The 21076-nt window shown below is 39.5% G+C and overlaps 1 protein-coding gene across 1 annotated transcript in view; it reads left to right on the top strand.

Annotated features, from left to right (window-relative positions):
- Positions 1–21076, top strand: part of PITPNC1 (phosphatidylinositol transfer protein cytoplasmic 1) — a 78318-nt gene that overhangs the window by 33448 nt on the left and 23794 nt on the right. Inside the window, exons 2-5 of the mRNA XM_068209778.1 lie at positions 2508–2656; positions 6324–6412; positions 6857–6864; positions 15977–16048. Coding sequence (XP_068065879.1) covers positions 2508–2656; positions 6324–6412; positions 6857–6864; positions 15977–16048 — 318 coding nt within the window. The remainder of the gene's footprint in view (positions 1–2507; positions 2657–6323; positions 6413–6856; positions 6865–15976; positions 16049–21076) is intronic.

Here is a 21076-nt window from a genome sequence, read left to right as displayed (position 1 = left end):
TTCCCTTCAGCATCTTCCAAATGGGAGGCACCATGCTGGGCTGCCTGGATACCTTCTGTGAGATCGTGGGTATGATTGGAACGGGTGTGATTTTGAGCCTCAACAGAGGAAAACCTTCCTTTAGGCACTGACTGTGCAGCATCTGGAAAGCAGTTGCTTTGACAGCAGTGATGCTCATCTGCAGAGTGCAGTGGGCACAAGGCTTAGCCCCCTTAAACTTCTGCTCAGATTCATTTACAGTCTTTGGGATTCGATATCTTGCAAGCGTTTTATGGTGGGGTGGGTCCATGAAAGAAGAACAACCACTGTTAACAAAACGTGGTGTTGTAGGGGTATCTCTGGTTCACGTTGCTGGAGCAAATGAAGGCATCAGTACAACCCCACAGTTGGTTGTCAGTGGGGAAGTACATTCATCTTGATATTTCTGAGCCAACTTTTCCAACAGAAACTGAGGTGTTTGTATTTGACCATTAAAACTGAGAGCAAAATTGCAAAGAACGACGTGGACATAGGAAATTGATATCTGCAATTATGAAACACTTTCCAGAGGTGTCCATGGCAACTAAAATTCATAACTTTATGGGATAATAAAAATCCCAATAGAGATCATGATCGAAATATTGACTTTATGTCAAACTGTAATTCCTCTCTCTACCCCTCATCCAACCTTTTCATATTCCACAGGATACAAATTACTGACCTCTTCCTTTCCATTAGAAGATAAGAACCTTATCACCTTTCCTCTTTTCTGCCATCCTTATCACTCTACAGGCAGGAAGTCTGTGCTCCCAGGTGGTCTAATTGATACACATCTAATTAAAGGCAAAGCATTTTTCTCAGCTTGTATTCAGTTTTTTAGTGTGTTACTTTGATTTCAGAGGTGAAGAACAGCTCTGTGTGCCTGAAATTTACTTTTTCAAACTGTATTAATTGCTCAAATCAAATGTACTACAAACTTTGCCTTCGCTGTGCACCAATACATTCATTTTTGTTAGAGAAAAAGAGAAAACAATTTGTCATGATTCTAGTTAAAAGCTATGTGTGAGGTCTGCAGCTCTTCAGAGCCTTTGAGATTAGGACAAAATGTTCAAATACGATGAGATAGAGAAAAAGCATTCAGTAGAGACAAAGGCAGAGAAGTGGGTTAGCAAGTAAAACAATTTTAGGACTTACTCTCTTAAATCAAGATGCAAGTTCCGAATTTCTTACCTTCTTGTGACCTGTTGCTGTAGGGGAAAAAAAATTGGGATTATGCAAAATTAAGGAACTAATATAGGGTGCCCTCCATCCTCCTATTCCTTATCATTTTGGTTAGTAAGACTGTCTTGTTGCCAGTTGGTATTAAGGTTTGTGAAGGTTTGGGGTTTTTTCTGAGCTAATTGCTTCTTTGATTTGGGCCCTTTAAAGTATGTGATAGGATTGCTGTTATAATATGCAATAACCACAAGAATCTCATCCAGTTTTCTGAGGACAGACTGTCACAAGCCTTTTGTTTGCTAATGCTGAGCTAGTACTTGGCAGCTTGTGTGGTAGCTCAGCCATTCTCTAAATTAACAGGTTGTTCTTTGTGTATGAAGGGGGATTGATGTGATTGAAGTGATTAGCATGTATATGCCTAAACAAATTCCTCTGAGGGAGGGAGGGGTCCAATCAAGAAAACTGGATAGGTCCAAAGACCTATCAGGGTTGGAAGAACCCTGGTATGTTCAAGAGTGTGCAAAGGACTTGAGAATAAAATTTCAGACCAGAATATGATTGGGAAAGTACAACTTAACTCTAAAACCTTTGTTCATGAAAGTTCAACAATGTATTTTTGTTAGATTTCTTTGGAGGCAAAAGCCCTGATGTAGATACAAGACATAGTAAGAAAAAAATAAGTGCAACAATTTATTTTTCAGTGATAGCAAAGTTGGGCCAATTGTCACAGTGTTTGGCTTCCTAAGTTACTTGAGAGTCTATAGAAAAATGATCATTCAAGTGCTTAAATGCATTTTAATAATATTGCCAAATGACTCTAACGTCTTTTCTCAAAGGACTTGGAGTCTATTTTTTTTTTTTTCTTAAGAGCTAGTGCTTCTGCTTCTGTGGACCAGCCATAGTTACCCCAAATCATATTGCAGGACTTCACTGTGTTGGCGGGGCAGGAGAATCCTGAGTCCCGCCGAATGTTAGAGTTCACCTGCTGGTTAAAGTCCCTTTACATTTCAGCATGTGGAAGCACTAGATTAACTGTTTACTTAGTCTTCACTAATATACTTACAAATACAAAGTCTAATAATAGAGGACTGGCCTAATTCTTTACATTTGTATGCACACAGGTTTTGTTATTTTTTTCCACAAGTGATGCCATGGACTTCATAAGATAATGGGAGGACCCCAAAAATACTGGTTTTCACCTTCAAACTACCTTTTATTTACACGTAGTAGTATATAATTGACTAAGATTGGCTTTTGAATACGTGTGTAACATAAAACTAATATACTTTGTTCTTGATTTTGCCTTGCAGTACAGAATTGGACAGCTGTACATGATCAGCAAGCACAGCCATGAGCAGAGCGACCGAGGGGAGGGTGTGGAAGTGGTGCAGAACGAGCCCTATGAAGATCCCAACCATGGCAATGGTCAGCTAACAGAAAAACGAGTCTATCTCAACAGGCAAGTGCAGTAAAACTGCTTCTCCCAGCATGGACTGTAAGAAAAATTTGCAAGGAATGCAGGCAACAGCCTTTCTGTTTCAAAAGATGTTCCCATGAATACATGCTGCTTCCTGGTAGCCATGGGGAGGTGGGATAGATCAGTGGCTTGGAACAGAGGAATTAGCTATTATTCCTTCTAGAGCATCTTCTCCATGAGAAGGAATTATAACATGGAGTTCAGGATATACTGAAAATCAGAACTTTTTCTTTTACACTTAATTGTTTGTCATTCTGTTTTCCAAAATTGCTGGGGACGGGGAGCCAAAAAACTAAACAATGAAACCAGCAAAGTCTCGCCCTCCAAGAAAAACAAAACTGAACCACTGAAAAGGTTTAAGTTTCTCTCACCTCATAATCATGTCACAAAGCCAGCATTTTTGCTGACTGTATTCTGCCTCAGCAAAGTTAATTGACATTATGAATGACCATTGTACAATGTCAGCCTTCTGGATCATTAGGCTTAAAGACATGGTGGAAAATTCGGGGGGTTTCTCCCTGAAGTTCCATCATTTCTTAGAGTGAAGTGTTTGTCTTCCTATGCTGAAATGATCCTGCCGAGGGTCAATGTCTCCACACTCACAGGCTGGAGATGTCCAGAGATATATATTTGTGCAATATGAGATATATTGCACAATGTGTTCCCATTTTTACTACTGCTGATTTAATTGAATACCACTGCTTTTCCTGAAGTTCTTCTTTTCCCCTGGGCCTGTTTCATTGTATTAAACTTATGCTCTGCAGCATTTTTGAAGTGGGCATACAAACACTGAGGCTATTGCTTCTACATTACAAGTTCCTCCTGCACTGCAAACCTGACATATCTAACCTTAATTCAGGCCAAATTGAATCACCAGTGATGTTGCACACACACAAGAGTTCAATAACATATATCTTGCCAAAATTTAATATTATTGTGATTGTAAGTGTTCTCTCACAGGCTAGATATAGGACTTGGGAAAAACCAATATATGTGTTCCCATAGTAGAGCTCCCACAAGTTGTGAGTTTTTTAAAAAATGTTTCTGGGTGTTTTTTTCCTGCATGTTAAAAATAAGGCTTTAAGCACAGAAGAGAATATTCAGAATTGCCACTTCAGGGCAATTCAGAATGACCACAAGAACCTAGAAGCCATGTACAAACCATACTTGGGAAGCACGTGATTCCTGGTAGTGCAGGCAATGGAACACAGGATTTCTTAGCCAAAGATGGGTACAAAGATTGACAAAGCAGATCTTTGTGCCTACAACAACTCAGGACAGTTACCTAAAGCTGTGGTGGATATTTGAAGTCAGGTTCACTGAGTTGAATGATAATTCTCAATCCTCCATCACCAGATTTGCTATTTGAATCTGGGTGTGGTGTCACAATGCCACCAGATATTGCTGTAGTGTTGTAGCTTTGTGGAAAGGGTCGGGAGGTTTTCAGGCTGCTGTGGATTTTGCTGGGAGTCCAGGATGTCTCTGGAGGATTTCACTCAAGGAGACATGCTTCCATACAGGATGTGCTGGAAACTTCTCCTCTGCCTGCCTTGCTGAGGAACACAACTTCCCCCGGCACAATTCTCTCCCTCAGCTTTTCTTCTTCCTGGGCCCACTGCCCTAACAAACTTTGCTTTGCTCTATTTTGATCTGAACTGATATGTCTTAAAGAAATTTGAGACTGAACTTCATCTAGATGGCAGAGAAATAAAGAAATAAGGAAAAGAAAAAAAAATGCTAATGCGATCCTCATACCTGTGCTGCTGAAATAGAGACATTATCTTTTCTTGGAGTGGACCTTGGAAGAACTCATGTGTGTCTGTGACTGGGACTTTCTAGCAGTTCTGAGTATAACCTGTGTTTTGCTCATAAAGTTATTTTTTTCAGGATGTTCTGTACTGGTGAAGATAGGTAGGCAGGCAAATATGCTAAAAACAACAATAACAAAAAAAAAAGAGCAGATGTATATTTTCTAGTGTCAGTATAACCTTAGTTATATTTAGAATTATTTATTGCCTCTTCTCTCCTGTTGGAGCAATGTTTTCAGAAGCTGAAAGTCTGCATCTTCTGGTATTTATAATTTAGGCATCAGAGTAAAGTTTAGCAGGGGTAAGGGAAGCATTCGTAAAAACACTGACAGAGGCTGACAAAATAAACAGAAGATCTGATGCAGGAAAGTCTATTATGCAGGATGTAAAATACTGCTTTAAAGTCTGTACACAAGAAAGGTTTATGTAAAGAAAATAATCTGGTTTTGAGCAATGTCATCAAAGAGCAAAAGTCAATGCACTTGGCTTTGAATATCTAGATAATGTACTAACATCTGCATTTTGCCTCTGCACAAATAAAATATTTATATGTAGCCAGATCATGGTTAAATAAGCTTTAATGATCCCAAATGTATTTTCTTCAGAATTTTGCTAATATGGAAAGTTAATTTACTTTCTGCACACAGTTATCTATTACAGAACTATTTCAAACATTTACACTTGGGAGACTGAGGTTTGGAGCATCTCCTGCAGTTCAGTACAGATTCAGTCTTGGCCTGGGTGCTCTGCTCAGTGCTTTGCCAGACCAACACCATTTGAACTGAGTCCCCCAAGTACAGGGATATTTGTGGTGTCCAAGGTCTGCTGTCCTTGGAATAACTAGTTCTGCATCTTTGTTCCTGGCTGCCTCAGTGCTTATAACTGAAGTCATTAAGAGAGGGTTGAAAGATGAATTAGAGTGAGCTTGCCTTTTTGAATATTCCTTCTTTGTTCATCAGTTTTTTTGGTACCCTCTGTGACCAGAGTGCTGGAAATGAGAGATCCAAGAGCTGGGGTAAAAAAATGCTGCCACCCTTCCACAGTATTATTCCATTACCCTTTAATGATCCCTTCAAATGGTGTATCTATGTCTTTGATTTCTGATTCTGCTGCCTTTGTACCACTGCACTGGTGAGTTTTCTTGACAGAACAAGCTCTGAGCTGTAATGTCAGTTCCATTAATTCTCTTCACTTTTGTTATTTACTTTTCCCATCAGCAAAATGGGACTAATGCTGCCTACCAGCCTCACGAGGTGTTTTGAGTGATCTGTTAATTTTAATATAAAAGCTTCCTACTCAGGAATTGGTGTTGGTAGTGTGGGAACAGCTGCATGCCAGGTGAGCTGAGCACGAGGGTTTCAGGGCTGGCAGAGAACATGAAGGAAGAAAAAAGAATCTGTAAGAAGAAATAATGGATTCGGGATGGAAGTGGAGTGAAATCCCCCATTTCCTCCTGAGCTCTTATTAGAGAGTGCCTCCCTGTGGCTGAGCCCGCGGGGCCACCAGGACACCTTGTCTGGCCTCACCTGCGCAGCGTGGCCAGAGGTTCCAGGCCATGGATTCCCAACATCAGCAGCCTCAGTTCTGCCCACTCGGAGGCTGTGGCTCTGGCCCCGATCTGCCCCCTCTGTGAGGAGAGCACCGCTGAGGCAGAGAATGAAAATGAAAATGCTCCTGAGAAGTCTGGGTACAAACACCTCACACATGATGGGCACATGGGGAAGTATCCTAATTTCTACAATACACATAGAAATAGTCATAGTATATTCTAAGCCATAATGTATTCTAATAAGTCATAAGTCATGAGATATTCTGACTTTATATTTTCTTTTTACTTTCAGCAAACTGCCTAGCTGGGCTAGAGCAGTTGTTCCCAAAATATTTTATGTTACAGAGAAGGCCTGGAATTATTATCCTTACACAATCACAGGTAAGGAATGTGGCAGAAATGATTGCTGCTTTGTGGTTTGGGGATAGTTTAGTTTATCTTCAGAAGCTCCAAGTTACATATTGAACTACAAGCACCAAGTCTCTTTAACAACTCCTGTTGAACTGGATATGTTTTTCACTCTATATTTACTGGTATCAGGAAATGAAGATTATAATCTAAGGATAGGTAAAAACTGGAGTGTTGTATTTGTGCAATTTCTTGCTTGCAAAGAAAACATCAGGTGCTTGGATTCTGACTTCTGTCCTTTGTTGTCCCTTAGACTTTAGTCAAATATAAATCTGCAGATGATCTGACACAATCATTATTATTACTAATGTGTGTTTACTGTAAGGATCTTGCATCATTGTTTTATTTCACATTTCTTTTTTTTTTTTCTTTTCCCTCTTCTTTATTTTTTTTTACAACTGGACAATTGGAAATCAGAATACACAGTAAGTTTTTCTTCCTCTTTTTATTCCAAAAATAGAAAAATGATGTAAATTTAGTAGTGGAATCCAATCTGATTCCTTCTTAATGTAACTTATTTATAATACATTCAATAGTGAAACCTTTATTTTAGTTTAAGCAATTTAAGCTTTATAGTTTAAGCTTTATTTGTTTAAGCAATTTAAAGGGAAATTTGAAGTAATTCTATGGGGATCCTAGAAATTATTTGTCTTTATCACTTCAAAATGATTTGATATGTTTTTACTTACTGACTGTAAGAAAGAGAACCTTCTATTAGAAAGGGTGAGGCTTTTAAGGTTCCAGTTGTTACATGGAGACATGAGAACAGATTTTATTTATTGGCTTATTAACTTATAAAATGCTCATCTCTGGTATAGTATCTGGGAAACTGTACAATCTGTAGACAAAATTAAAGATAATCTGGGCACAGTGCCCAGAAAAATCAGCTATTGCCTCTCTCAGAGCTAAGGCAAAATATAGCGCATAAATCATGAGAAAAATTGTTTAAATATGCTGGCCTCAATAATAGCAATAAGTTTCCAGCAGCCTTTGCAAGGTGAGGAGGGGATGGTGAGGAGGTTCCAGGTGAAGGGACCTTTCAGAAACTCCTGCTTTGATTTAACTTGAACTTCTAACTGCAGGTAAAACATAATGCAGATGTTTCTCTTAATTCTGCAGTGCTCAAAATGTTTGTGCAGACTTTTTTAAAAGCTCATAAAGCACAAAGAGAAAAATAAATTAGTGTGATAAAAAGAAAAAAAAATAAAGGGATTTAAAGGCTCAGATCTGAAAGGTAGAGACCAAGAGATGAAACTGTGACAGCCAGGTTTGAAAACCCAAAGCAACAAACTGTGCTTTCCCATATGTGCTACAGGTACTTAGAATATTCATTTGATTGACAGAGGAAACACAAATGTCCCAGAATGGACAGCAGTGATGAGGGACAGATTCTCAGCTGGTTTTGCCAGAAGAGACTTTTAGTAGGGTCTGTCAGAGTTCACATTAATTAAGGTTTACCTTTGATGGCACATTTAGTTTTAGGCTGGGAAGTTGACATTTGCTGTGTTGCACTGATATCTCTCCATGGTAAATTTTTTCTTTAACTGAAAATAAGTTTGAATCTTTTAATTTGATTTTTTTTTCTTTAACTGAGAGAGACAAGTGGGGATGATGCAAAGGATGGTGGCAGACAGAAATATGTGTCTAAATTTGAAATGCAATACATTATTAAAGCCAAACAGCAGTGCTGTACTCAGAGAATCTGAATCAGGAGGTGATCTCTGTCTGATCTGGTGAAACAACACCTGGTGCAGGTTGGAGGAAGGTTCAGCTACAGAAATGTTCAAGAGCATCAGCAGAAGTGATTGCAGCATTGAAGAGTCATGTAAAGAAAAATTAAATCAGTCCAGAAATTTAGAAGGTAGGCAAAACCATCACTAAGTGACAGTGTAACTGCCTAGGGGAGCTGGGGACCAATTACCATGGTGCAAGGAAACAGAACTAGAAGAACTGGGAGGAGATAAGGGAAACTGTACTTCAGACAAAAATCTGAAATATGTATTAATGGAGCTGATAGACTGTGAATTTATCTTCATTGAAAACAGAGACAGTGCCTTTGCCTCCAACTGTTGAATCTAGAACAAAAATGTTAAACATACCACTGGGAATAATTGCTATCCTTGTCTGGAATATTTCTCTAAATTTGATCTTCTGTATTCATTAGAGAATTCTGAAAGAAAGAATAAGCCCCCAGACATTGCCCAAAATATGTAAGATAGCTTGGAAACCCTTTTCCTAAAGATCATAAATTCTCTCTGAAGGATCTGTGGGAAATGGTGAGAGTCAAATTGAGCCTCATTTCAAGGAAAATTCATTCTAAAGGCAGGCCAATAACTGGATAAATAAAGCATAATCCTATCAAGTCAAGTACGTACTGCTCTGTGGTATGTTCACACCTTATTAACCTTGTAAATTCCTCTCCAAATAAAGAGAAGGACCTTAAAGGCTCAGCATGTTATTTCAGTGTGTGTTAGTGATTTGGAAGAGGATGTGAACAGCAGATTGAACCTTACTGACAGTCTTAAGGTTTTTCAGTTGCAAAATATGTAAGCTGTTGAGAAATAGCATTCAGGCCCATACCCTGGCATTTAGAAATGCAGTATGGAATAATTTCATCAATCTGATTCTCCTGTGAATATTATGGAATTCATAAATATGACCTTCTTAAAGACCTGAAATTAGGACATCTAAGAAAAAAATGCTCATCAGGCATTGAAAAATAATTTTCAGAATATTGTTCTGTGTCGTGGTTGTATAAAAAGCCAAGAGCAATTGGATGCATGAAAACAGGAATGGAAATTACACTGTCATGATATTAGTCCTCTGTAATCTGGATCCAGTTATGATGGCATCTGCTTTAAGCAATGGTATTTGTTACACAGCAACCCCCTAAATTTGACAGCAAACACCACATCTGCTACTGGGTATTGACAACCATGTTAACAACATGTAAAGCAAAAGCCACAGTTGAGATAATGAGTTTTACAGAACTATTGCACAAGTGATGCTTTTGTGGGGTGCAATTTGTGCCAGAGGGCCACGTCAGGAGAGCATTTGCAAATGCACCTCGTTAAAGCTGCCATACAAAAGACTTCCTCTCAGGAAGATGACACATGGGGACTGTCCAAGGAGTGCTGTATCTGATATGGAGCTAATCCTTGAAAGCTTCCTGCTGACATGGAGAGAGAGGAGGAAGTCAAAAAATACTGACAAAGCTGAAGCCAAAGGAAGTCATCCAGATTTGGGGGTACTATTTAGGGAATAAGATATTCCTGTAAAGTTCAAAGTTGTAGTGGTTGGGGTGTTACTTCAGACATGTATGTGAGAAAGTGTCTTCAAGACAGACACTGGAGCTGCTTTGGTTTTGATCTTGTCATTGGAAACCTGACAAGATATCTTGCTAAAATACATGTTTAGGTTTTATCTACAAATCCATTTTTATTGTGATTAGGTTGATTTAAGATAATAAACCCGGGATACTATATTTAGGATGCAGCAGAAATGCAGCCCTATAGGAGTAACTCCAATGGATTCCACTCCATAAGCAATTCCAGGACTTGGGTGTGGTCTGGTGCCTCCTGCCCAGCTACAACTGCTCCTGGGGAATGGGTGCTGTTAGCTGCTGGCTTTGGAAAGAATTCCTTTGCTAGTCAGGGGCTGGGGCCTTTTTCTCTTGGAAGATGGAGACAAGATGCCTTGCAGCTCTCAACGCCCCCTTGTGCACCAACTAATCACAAATATGTATCTTTAGTGGAAATATGTATCCTGCAAATATGTATCTTTAGTGGGAAATATTTCTGCTATTCACAGTGGCAAGAACTGAACTTTCAGGAGGTTTTGTTATTTTTATTTCTGAGGTTGCCCAGCAAGATTAGAAATAATTAACTAGAAAGTAAACTTGTGTCTCCTGCAAACCAAACGAAAAGGAATTGCATAGAACTAAGTTTCTTTACCTGCATTGGGATATTGTTAGAAAATAAACAGCACAGAGCAAATATCCATTCGACCTGCTCAAGTGACAGTGGAGATTCTGGACAAAAAAAGAGAGGAGCCTCAAGCAAACAAGCAATCAGATCATGTTTGGTGACTAAACCATGGTACAAAACCTTCACGTGATCGAAGTACACTGAAAATGAGCCAAAGTTTAGCTCTCAAGCTGGACTAGAAAGTGGTTAGGAAAAATACAAAGAGAACTTAAGCAAACTCTTCTGTGTTTGAAGGTGCAGTTCAAGTGTTTACCAGGGATCAGATCAAACAGATTTGCCTGACCTGAATGGCTTTGGTGGTGTTAGCAATATTTCAGTTCTGGGGCTGAAATTTAAAAACAGCTGAATAATTTTTTTGTGCATAATTTATGGACAATTGTTAGTTTCACAATTATATAGACAAAACAAACATTAAAATGGCATTGTTTGCTCTGTACAAGGAGGAGGAGCATTCCTTCAACATGGCAATGTCCCAAACATCCTCAGAATAGAATATAAATCCAGAATATTTATGAAAACCAGTTATGGAACAGAAAGCAGGAGACAACAATTCCTTTGATGATTTATCACAATGACATTTATTCTTCTACAGCAAATGACTGAGGAAAATAAAATTATGTCATCTGGTATGTGTCAAGGCCCCAGAGTGAGAGTTGCTAAATGGTCCATTACTGACCTGCTGGTTTCTGATTACTTTTGAGAACAGGCATGTTTTGTGCTTCACTTAGCTGCTGGTTTATCCATGAAGTAAATTATCTGGAAGGAATGTTTTTGTATTGTTATTTTTATAATGAGAAGACTTGAGAAGGAAAACAGTTGTTCCAGATAAACATTGCTGTAGAGTTTGTTCCTGTGTTCTCTTTATCTGATTACCAGCCCTTGAAATTTGGATCTAACCTCTCACTCTTCAGGGCTGAAACTTTTCTGCAGCTTGAGGATTTGAAGAATCTGCATCAAAAATGCAGTACTAAGAATCCATACTGCAGGATTAGAACCTAATGCAAAGTTACTACCAACATCCTCCCATCTCATCCCCCCAATTCAGAAAACAGGCTCACTGATGCCATTGTCCTGGCAAAACACAGATTTATTTCCCTTAGTAGAGGTTCCAGCAAAAGGAAGGACCTCTGTAGTATTTATAAGAAAAAAAAAATTTTGAGAGCTGCAAACCTCTATTCTCATTTAATAGCTTAATCCCATTGAAATGAGTAACTCAAACTCCTTGGGAGAATTCCCCTTTTTCCAGCACTGTCTTATTCCAAAGCAATCCAGCCCCCTCTCTGATGGATGGGACTGTCATTTCCACTTGTGCATGCTGCTTTTCCTTTCATTTCTTCTTCAATAAGCAGGTTACTGTTCCCATGTATCAAAGAAAGAGATCCTAAGGGAAGGCAAAGCCAGAGATAAGATTTTTATAGTGGTTGGAGGCAACGTGTTACTCATCGTTCCATCTCCAGGTTATTGTATACAATACAAACAGTGATTTTCTTCCTCAACTTGTTTATGAGAGTTTTGCTCCCTTGTTTATTTTCAAGCCCTGTTTTTGCATTGTTCTTTTCATTTCCACTCAACAGCACTTTTGTTTGCCGTTTGCCACCTTCCTGGGCTTATCTTGCTTTCCAAACTCTCCTCCCTCTCCCTGAGTCACATCTTCCAAATGCCATCACCCTGCCCAGCCCTTTCCATCTATTCTCTTCCAGCCTTGTCACCCTGATTGATGCTGGTTTGTGCCTGGGTGACCTGATCACACAGCAGCTCTGGGGCCTCACATGCAGAGCTGTCTGGAGCAATCTGATGGGAGTCAATAACTCCCCATTGTCCATTTTCCAAAACACATTGAATATTCCACCTTCCACCACCCCACAGTCCCACATCCCCTTTGTCGCTTACAACAAAATTGGGACTCCACTTTTCTTTCTCGGGTTCTTGACCTTCAATAAAGAAATGCTGTTGTTACCCCCTGAGTACCAAAATAGTGCCCAAAAATTTTGGATTTAAAGGATGTGATGTATGGGAGTGGAAAAGATTTCATTTGCTTGAACACTCTCACCTCATTGTAGCAGTTACTTTGTTCTTTGTCTTTAGGCTCCATGGAGATTGCTCTCTAAAGAATCCAGTTCCACCTGTGTTGTCAAAATAATGCATATGTGACCATATAAAAAAATCATTAGTCTGAGAAGTGGTGGAAGATGAGAGAGAACATTTACATGAAATGTCTGCTTTGCTGGGCTTTTATGTTAAGATTTAGGGAAATATGCTTCTGCTGCTAAAAAAAAAAAAAAAAAAAAAAAAGGGATTAATTTTTACTGTACAGAAATAACTGCCAAGGATTGTGGATTAATATTCACAAGGAACAGGAGAGGTGAAGAGCAAGGATGAGGTCTCTAGTAGGTCTTTGAACATTCTGCAGGCAGAAACCACATGGAAAATGAAACCAGCTGCAACAGCATTGATCAACTGGCATTGCTCACACGAAGCAGGTTCCAGAGGGTGAAGAAACCTCTCTCAGACCAACTCCGATTACTGACAACTCCAGTAATTCCCACAGCCACCTCAGGTGGAATTACCATGCAAAGGTGAATGTGACAGCCCTCTCCGTTAAATGATTGTCACACCCCGCGGGTGTTTGGCTGTCTCTTTAAGACTTTGGCAAGTGTTTTGGCACACTTCGGTTCTACCCTGTTCTTGTAAGTGTTGCTTATTGCTATGGCAACGCTAATCAATCATCATGCTAAAAATAGGCCTCGCGTTTTTCAAGAGGTTATATGTAGGGAATTGCAAACGGGGCTGTGCTTTCCATATGGTGCTTTCATTCCCTTCATTCTAACATGGAAATACCCTGCTCACACTGGTAGTTACTGGTTCACTCTCCTCTTATTGCACTGGTGCTCTCTTAAGCCTTAAACCTCTCCTGGTTCTTCCAAAATTGAGGTGCCAAATATAGAAAGTTTAGGAGAACAAACAAAAAACCCTGAATATTCCCCTTATTTGTTTTTGAGTGTCACAGGTGTGCTGGGGTATGGCAATTTTTAAAGGAGTTTATAAGATGTCTAAAAAATCTGGAGGTGACAGTACCTGGAGATGCCTCCTTTGAGACCTTTACACAAAGACACCTTATCACTGAAGACACTGTGACTGAAGATTTTGAATTATTCTGTAGAACCTAAGTTTAATTTCAAGTTAAAGATTGAATTTGCCACTATTTCCTTCCCAAGAGGACCCTTGCGTGCTGCCTCCAATGAAATGGAGAGCTGGAAACAGTGCCCTGTGCATTCCTGTGTGTGCTCAGGATCGATAGCCTCCAGGTCAGTGCTGGAAGAACACAGGCCCCAGAGGAGGCAGAGCAGAAAAGGATTGGTGCTCAGAAGAAAATAAGAATCTCCTGAAAGGTTTATTACCTACTATTCACTCCCCAGTTTGTTTCTGACTGTTGCATAACAATTTTAATCTCCAGTTAAGTAAATACACTGCCACTTGAGGGGAAAAACCCAACTTTTTGCATGATGAATAATAGTCTTTTGAATCATGCATAAACAGTTTTCTGGTTCTGCCAGAGCCCTCTGCCAATTAGTCAGAGTGCAGCTGATGAATCATGAGACACATTCTGTGAAATGTTCAAAAATTTAGACCCTGCTAAGTGTTCCTGTAAGGCAGCGAGACCCCCCACAGCTGCTGGAGCAGTGATTGCCAAGCTAGTTGAGTTTCTGAGAGAGATTTTTGCGGTGGAGGACTTTCTGGTGAATTTGAATTTTCATTTGGGGTAAGCCCATGTTACCATTTATAATCTCAAATTAGGTTGTTACAGCTCTCTCCTTCATACTAAACACACAGGGAGGCTTCCTGTGGGTGGCTTTACAGAAAGTGGCTCTCTAATGAGGTGGCTTGAGGTAAATGGCACCATTCTTCTATGCTATTCTAAGGAACTTTGGTCTTTTCTTAAAGCTTCTTTTTGAAATACAAGGTTAGAAGATCTCTTGTTTTAATTAGAGTTTAGATTCTGGGTCACAGGAATCAACAACTAGACTCAAGCAGTGGCTTGTTGAGCTGCTCCAGGCAGCCCAACGCAGCCTCACGTTCAGTACACGGAACGGTGACATTTCGGTGTCATGACCTGACTCATTGCTGGCAACCTCCTGACAGTGATTGAAAATAGCAGGTATTTCTTTAATACCAAGGTCAAAGGGAAATCTGGCATTTGGTTTTATTCATAATTCCCTCTGAAACTGCAGCTGTGCTTCAGATCAGCAGCATGAAGGGGTTTTGCCTTCCATGGCACCAGAACCTTATTTTGAGGAATCTGTCTCACTTGTTTTTTCAACAACGATTGATTCTAGATGTGCTTATTGATAGTGGGTATCCTGTGATCAGAAGACTGAACAACGACTTGTTGGGTGATACCCACTGAAGGAAGGATGTATTTGCTGCAGTCTCCAAGGAGCTGCCTTCAATTTCAGCTGTTGCACTACACCTGGCCTCCTAAATGCCCTCTTCCCTTACTCACCAGCCCCTCCCTTGAGGAACTCTCTGAATGTTTTCAAGCCTGAACTTGGACCAGCAGCAGTGTGAACACTGAGGTGTCCAAACAGCCTCATTGTATAACCTGTATGTGCAGTCCATGAAGGAGTCATTTGCCACAGGGGATTAGTGATGCATCACACAAGGAACTGGCAGTTAATGCAGGGAAAGCCTTGGTGACTAATGGCAAAGATGCTAAACTAGTGTCATTTAGAACTGGCTAGACAGCTGTTCTACCTGCCTGTCTGAAAACTTGCTTTGAAAGAACTGTGAAATGATAAATAAAATATATTTCAAATATTTATTATGATGGGATTATGTTGCCTAGTATTACAAATTCTAGTCTTCATAAGTCAACTAAGCTAAGCAATCCTCAGAAAAATAAATTTATTCCCATGTAAATACAGAAAATACAGAATATTAATCTTTAACAGGAAAACGTTGGTGTATTTTTTTTTGGTATTATTATCTAAAGGTTTATTTGGATTTAGTATAGAGGAATTTTCACAGGGGCTCATAATCCATCTAAATTTCATTAATCAGAAATTATGCTAAAATTCATTTCTCACTGAAAATTAAGAAAAAGCCCTCACATATGAAAGCATTGCTGTCTGTTTGGTCAAGACCTGCATCTGGTGAAGTGTCCTTGGGTTTTTCTATATGAGGGATAGACTGGTCTATAATGAGGGATATTGAGTTGCTCTCAAGATCTTAGTGAATTGAATTTCTAACAAGACATTCAGGACATTCATACTCTTGGGCATAGTGGCCATGAAAACCATTGCATCTAATTATTCCAGACTGCTTATACAGAATTATTTATATCTTCATAATAATTTTCAGCTTTTAGATAGAATCTCTGGATCCCTCCAGAATCATCAAACCTTTCAGGTTTACCTTCTGGGAACATTTACTCTTTTTCTTGAAGTAATCTAAAAAAAATAAGAAAGGTGATACCAAAAGGAATGTACTGAATATGTCAGCTGATGAAGCAAGACATATTTCTTGTGTTAAACATACTTTTCTTTTGTTGCAGTGTTCGTTTTTGCCTAAATTCTCCATTCATATAGAGACAAAATATGAGGACAACAAAGGAAGCAACGACAGTGTAAGTATGACACTTTGTGCAAAAGTTGATTTAATCCTCTTTGTTAACCACAGTCTGGCTGGAGCCTGGAGGTCTCTCAGTTTGGGAAAAAGGCCCCACCAAACTTGTGCCTTTGCCCCTCCCTGGGTGCCCTGGTCTTGAGCAGCTGCAGAGGAGTTACCTCTGAAGTACCAGGAGATGAAAGATCTATGTACACACCTTCCTTTCTGCCTCTTCTCTTCTAATTGTTCCTTCTCTAAACACAGCATAATTTACATATGTGAATTTAGTTGTGATGAACATTTATGGAAAGTAAAGAACAGATGACTGGGTTTTTTTTGGTGTGCTTGTATTCCACTTTCTGTGTTTCACATTATTATCTCTGAATAAAGGGGTTGGAATTCCAAGGAGGTGTCAGGAAGAACAAACAGGAAACTAAACAATGGTCAGAGATGAGAGGTCTCAGAAAGCAGCTTGGGGGAACAATGGCTGTGCACTTAGGTGATGCTTTTGGCAGTCACTTACCTGAAGTTAAAAATTTTCAGACTTAGAGCTTAGAGATGAGAAGGACAATTAACTAAGTAAAATCCTCTTTAGAGGAAGGGTGGGAGTGAGTAGCCAGCAGCTGCTGATCAGAGAGGCTCAGGAGCAGAAGGCAGGAGGTCAGTCAGACTTTGCCGTGCAGAGAGCAAAGCCGAGTCTGCTTTTTCCTTGCAAAAAAATGAGAATAACTTTCACTAAAGCCCAGCATGTAAAGATTGAACCCTTGGGTTCATACACAAATATGTTTCTCCCTGTTTCATTTTGGTATGCATTGATTGCAGACTTATGGGAAGAGGTTTCTTGTAGGCATGAAACAGAGTTTAAATGTCTGGGAATTTGATCTGTAAAACAGAGACCCAATGATGGGGTGTTTGAACTCATTCTTGAAAAGGAAAAAGGCAGTCAAGCAGATTTTAAGGGGTCTGAGCACAGCCCTCCAGTGTTTTGGGGTGTTCCTCCAGCAGCCTTGGTAAGAGGAAGGTGTTCTGTTCTCCAGGTGGGAGGTACATTTCCCTCAGCCCCCTGGGGCTGCCTGTTCATGAGGCTGACAGCTGTTGCACTGCTTATGGCAGAATAATTACATGTACAAGAACAAGGTGGAATTTGGAATAATGCTTTTGGCATGCAGACACTTTCCCACTGGGAACATGACAGGGATCATCTATTAACCACCAGATACCAACCACTCACAGTCGCTGCTACTCTAAGCCAGATCAGTGAGTGAGTTAAAAAGAAGAGTATTACATTAGCAGTTAGATGAACATTGTGTAATTTATGCACTTTTTAATGTTCACTTCTGCTTTTTGGCAGCACTTTAATTCAGAGCAAGCCCACACCTTTGGTTTTGGGAGGGTGCAGACTAATTTTCTGGTGCATTATAATGTCAGCAGTGAGCAGACATGATCTGGGCTCTTGTCTGACAGAGGAAGAACTGAAGCTATTTAAGCAGAGTGAATTCTTTCAGTGTGTCAGTTTGTGGCTAAAATACTGTGAATCAAGCCCTGAACAGTATCCAGCCAGGGAATTCAGATGAAAGTGGCACAGAGGTGGGATACTCCAGTGATGTAAATCAAAGAAACTGTATTCTTCTTGAACCCAGCTCTTCCAATGTCATTTTTTACCAGACTGCCAAGGGGTAATATCATATTACCTTTCTATTGCAGCACCTGAGTCACAGACTAAGCCAGTGTTTGCCTAGATTAAGAGATTTCACTGACCCCTACTTGAACTGAGGCGGAAAAAGAGCAGCTGAATTAGAGGGTTGCACTCCAGCCCTAATTTCCCTGATTTTGTAATTCTGAGCACTGTGCTGTTTCCTGGTGTGAACACAGTAAACCAATGGAAGATCTACATTTTTGTGCTCCTGTGACCTTTATCTGGGACCACAGACATGACTGGTACAGCACTGAAATGCTGGAAGGTTCCTAAATATGCAGAGGCTTCTGTTAATCCAAACACCTTGGAAGTAGGAGCAGGAGTCAACCTCATTTCCATTACCCAGTGGGCAGGCTTAAACCTCCCTTAAGAACCTGCAAAGTACATTTCTCCTTTGTGTCAGACAAGTTTAGATTAAATGTCACTGTTTGTCTGGGTAGAAAACAACAGGAAGCGTAGTACCCATTCCTATAGATTTCCATAGATACACTGTGTTTTCCTTCATTGCAACTATCAGCCTTGTCTGATGAAGGAATAATGAATCCAAAAAAAACTTCTGTAAATTTTGTAGTTGTAATGCAAAATAGACTGAATGAATATTAATGTTGCAGTAATGAGGACAATAATACAAATCTGATTTTAACTCAGCTATTTCTCAATGTATTTTTTTAGATCATACAGTTTTTTTTGGAATCTTTGCATTCTGATCTATTCTTCATTTCCATACTGTCTGATAAAGTAGATATTGATTGTGAAAAGCAACACTTAGACATAAGGATACTAAAACTAATTCCACTGATCCATGGAAGAAAGCAATATAAATGGTCTTGGGTTCCTGTCATTTGGTAGGGTGGGATGTTATTAGAATTATTTCATTTAACATGTGTTGTCTGGTATAATTCTACCTAGTTATTGCAATATATCTTGATGCAAAGTTCCTACTGATTTTTCTTCCCATTTGGCATGATAAAAGATAGTAGTAATACTAGTGAAAGAAAGATGGTATCTGCTCTGGAACCCAGTTTTTCTGTCTTAGAATTCATTACCATTTTAAGCTATTTTAAATGTGTTAAAGCATTCTTATTCCAATCTGTTAAAGTTTGCAGATGATTTGCACAAATATAGACACTGACAGAAAGAACAATGGACAAAAAATGTCTTTATTTAGGTAACCTTGTGTAGTAGTGCAGAACCATAAATCCACTGAGCTGTGATTTCAGTGCTCAAAGCAGCTGATTTTAATGTATCCCATGTAGCTGTTCCATGGCAACTCTATTCTTAGAAAAACAGAGTCAGTGTTGGATGAGCATGTGAGTACATCAAATATTGTCCCTGCTACCTTGTAGATTTACAGCTTCATTAGCACTGTCAGAAACTGGACCAGTGAGCCAGGCCAGTCAGTATTTCCTCATGCAGATCTTTTAAATTAAATCTCAACTTCTTAAAGAGAAATTTTATTTTGATTTTACTTTTATTTTAAATTACAAAATGGAATCTTTAAAAACTAGAATGATTTGTGAGATGTAAATGACATGGGAAGTGGCATCTGTAGAGTCCATGTAAATATTGCTTCCCTTTGTATCCTGAGCTGCTTCCACTGGTCAGGGTGGCACTGGGCAGTGCTGGGCAGGGGGAAGTGCAGGTGCCTACAGCCAACAGCCTCAGTGGGCACAGAGCTGTGTAAAAGGGCACAGTAATCACACCCTTCTCCCAGAGCAAATGTAGCACTTTGGGAATTTGAGTATAGATAGTTAAAGTCTGTATTCTGAATATTTAAAGCATAAAGGACATCCTTACAGAGAGAATTCTTACAGGAACCTACTGAGTGAAATGATAGAAATCTGGGCAGGAGGGTGGGAGTTACTGCTTTTGTGTCAATAAATAGGGTGTGTGCTTTCCATGAGAAGATTCCTTAAGCTTTTTTTTTTATTTGGACAGGTATTTTCTTTCAACAGTCCAATTAACTGCTCAGTATTTGTGTCACAAAGGACTAATTTAGTGGAACTGTCACCTTGCTCTCACTTCTCTCATCTCTTTTTCTTACAGTTTCAGTGTGCACTACAGACACACGTTTTGTTTTTTTTTGCTTTTCGTGGGGAATGCACCAACTGTGCCTTGCAATCAGCTGTGTTGATTACAGGGCCGCACCATATGGCTGCAGTGGCTGCTGCAATCAATGCCCAGCCATGTCACACATGGCAGTGCCACACTGTCCCTGCGTGGCACCCTCTGCTACTGGGGAAAATGTCTGCAAGGCAGCTGAAGGTACAGCAGGGTGGGGACACACACTGCTCAAGCAAAACACTGAATCACAGAGACATTCCATTTTCCTACTTGTTGCACAAGCATCATTATGTTTGACTGATTTCTGTTGATTTGTTTTGTTTTGTTTTTTAGTCACAGAATTAATTGCTGCTGATATTTGGGCAGTGATTTTTTGCCATCTGATGGTGTCTGGGGAAAGCAAAAAAAAAAAAAGTACAGCTTGTCAAATAATTCAAAGGTTGTCAATAATGAAAATTCACTGTATGTAAAATTTCCAGTGCCTTGCTCTTCATAGCATAACATTTTTCTCTGGAGAACTCAGTGTCTGGATCCTGATTATGAAATTAAAGTAAAATAAATTTTAGATATGGCAGCTAACAAGAAAATCCATTTCTAGTTTGGTTGAGTTTAGGATGGATTTTTCTCTATTTTTGTCTCCTGTCTTAGTAATGTGGAACTAGGTTGTAACAAACTTGAATATAGCACATGGAAATTAAATGTAAATTCACTATTTAAGGCAACTGCCATGAAACACTGATTTCAGCTGAAAAGGATTCAGCTGTGCCCTGGTTTAACCTGCACCACAGGATCTCATTCTGGAAACTGTCAAAAGGATTGCTGGGCATCACTGAAAATATGGCAAATTCAAAGCAAGGGACACTTTGAGGGTGATTTTATTTGCACCTGGACTTTTTCTGTATGATGGTATTGAGTATCCCATAATTTGCAATGAAAAAAAAATCATTATTTTATGCAGTCTTTCCCCCCCTCTAAGAAGTCTGAAAAGATAAAGGCAAACAAGTGGAAAGGTTAATCTAAAATGCCTCCTGAGGGAAGAGCTCTCTTTGTTGAACTGCAGATCCTATGTCCCAAGCACATATGGCTATCACAGAACATATGATAAGGCCCACACTGACAGAGTGTGAACAAGTGATATGGTTGTGCCTCTACTTTTTCATTTTTCTAAATGAACTACTGAAGTTAGGCAGTAGATCTGGCACTTGAACTAGATGTGACTTAAAAAACCCAATCCCAGTAAATATTATAGTCTATTGCGGTCTTGGAAGCACAGCTACTTTGACATAA

The sequence above is a fragment of the Anomalospiza imberbis genome, chromosome 19, assembly GCF_031753505.1.
Source record: "Anomalospiza imberbis isolate Cuckoo-Finch-1a 21T00152 chromosome 19, ASM3175350v1, whole genome shotgun sequence".
Lineage (NCBI taxonomy): Eukaryota > Metazoa > Chordata > Aves > Passeriformes > Viduidae > Anomalospiza > Anomalospiza imberbis.
The sequence above is the reverse complement of the archived record's forward strand: the minus strand, read 5'-3'. Positions and strand labels throughout refer to the sequence as shown.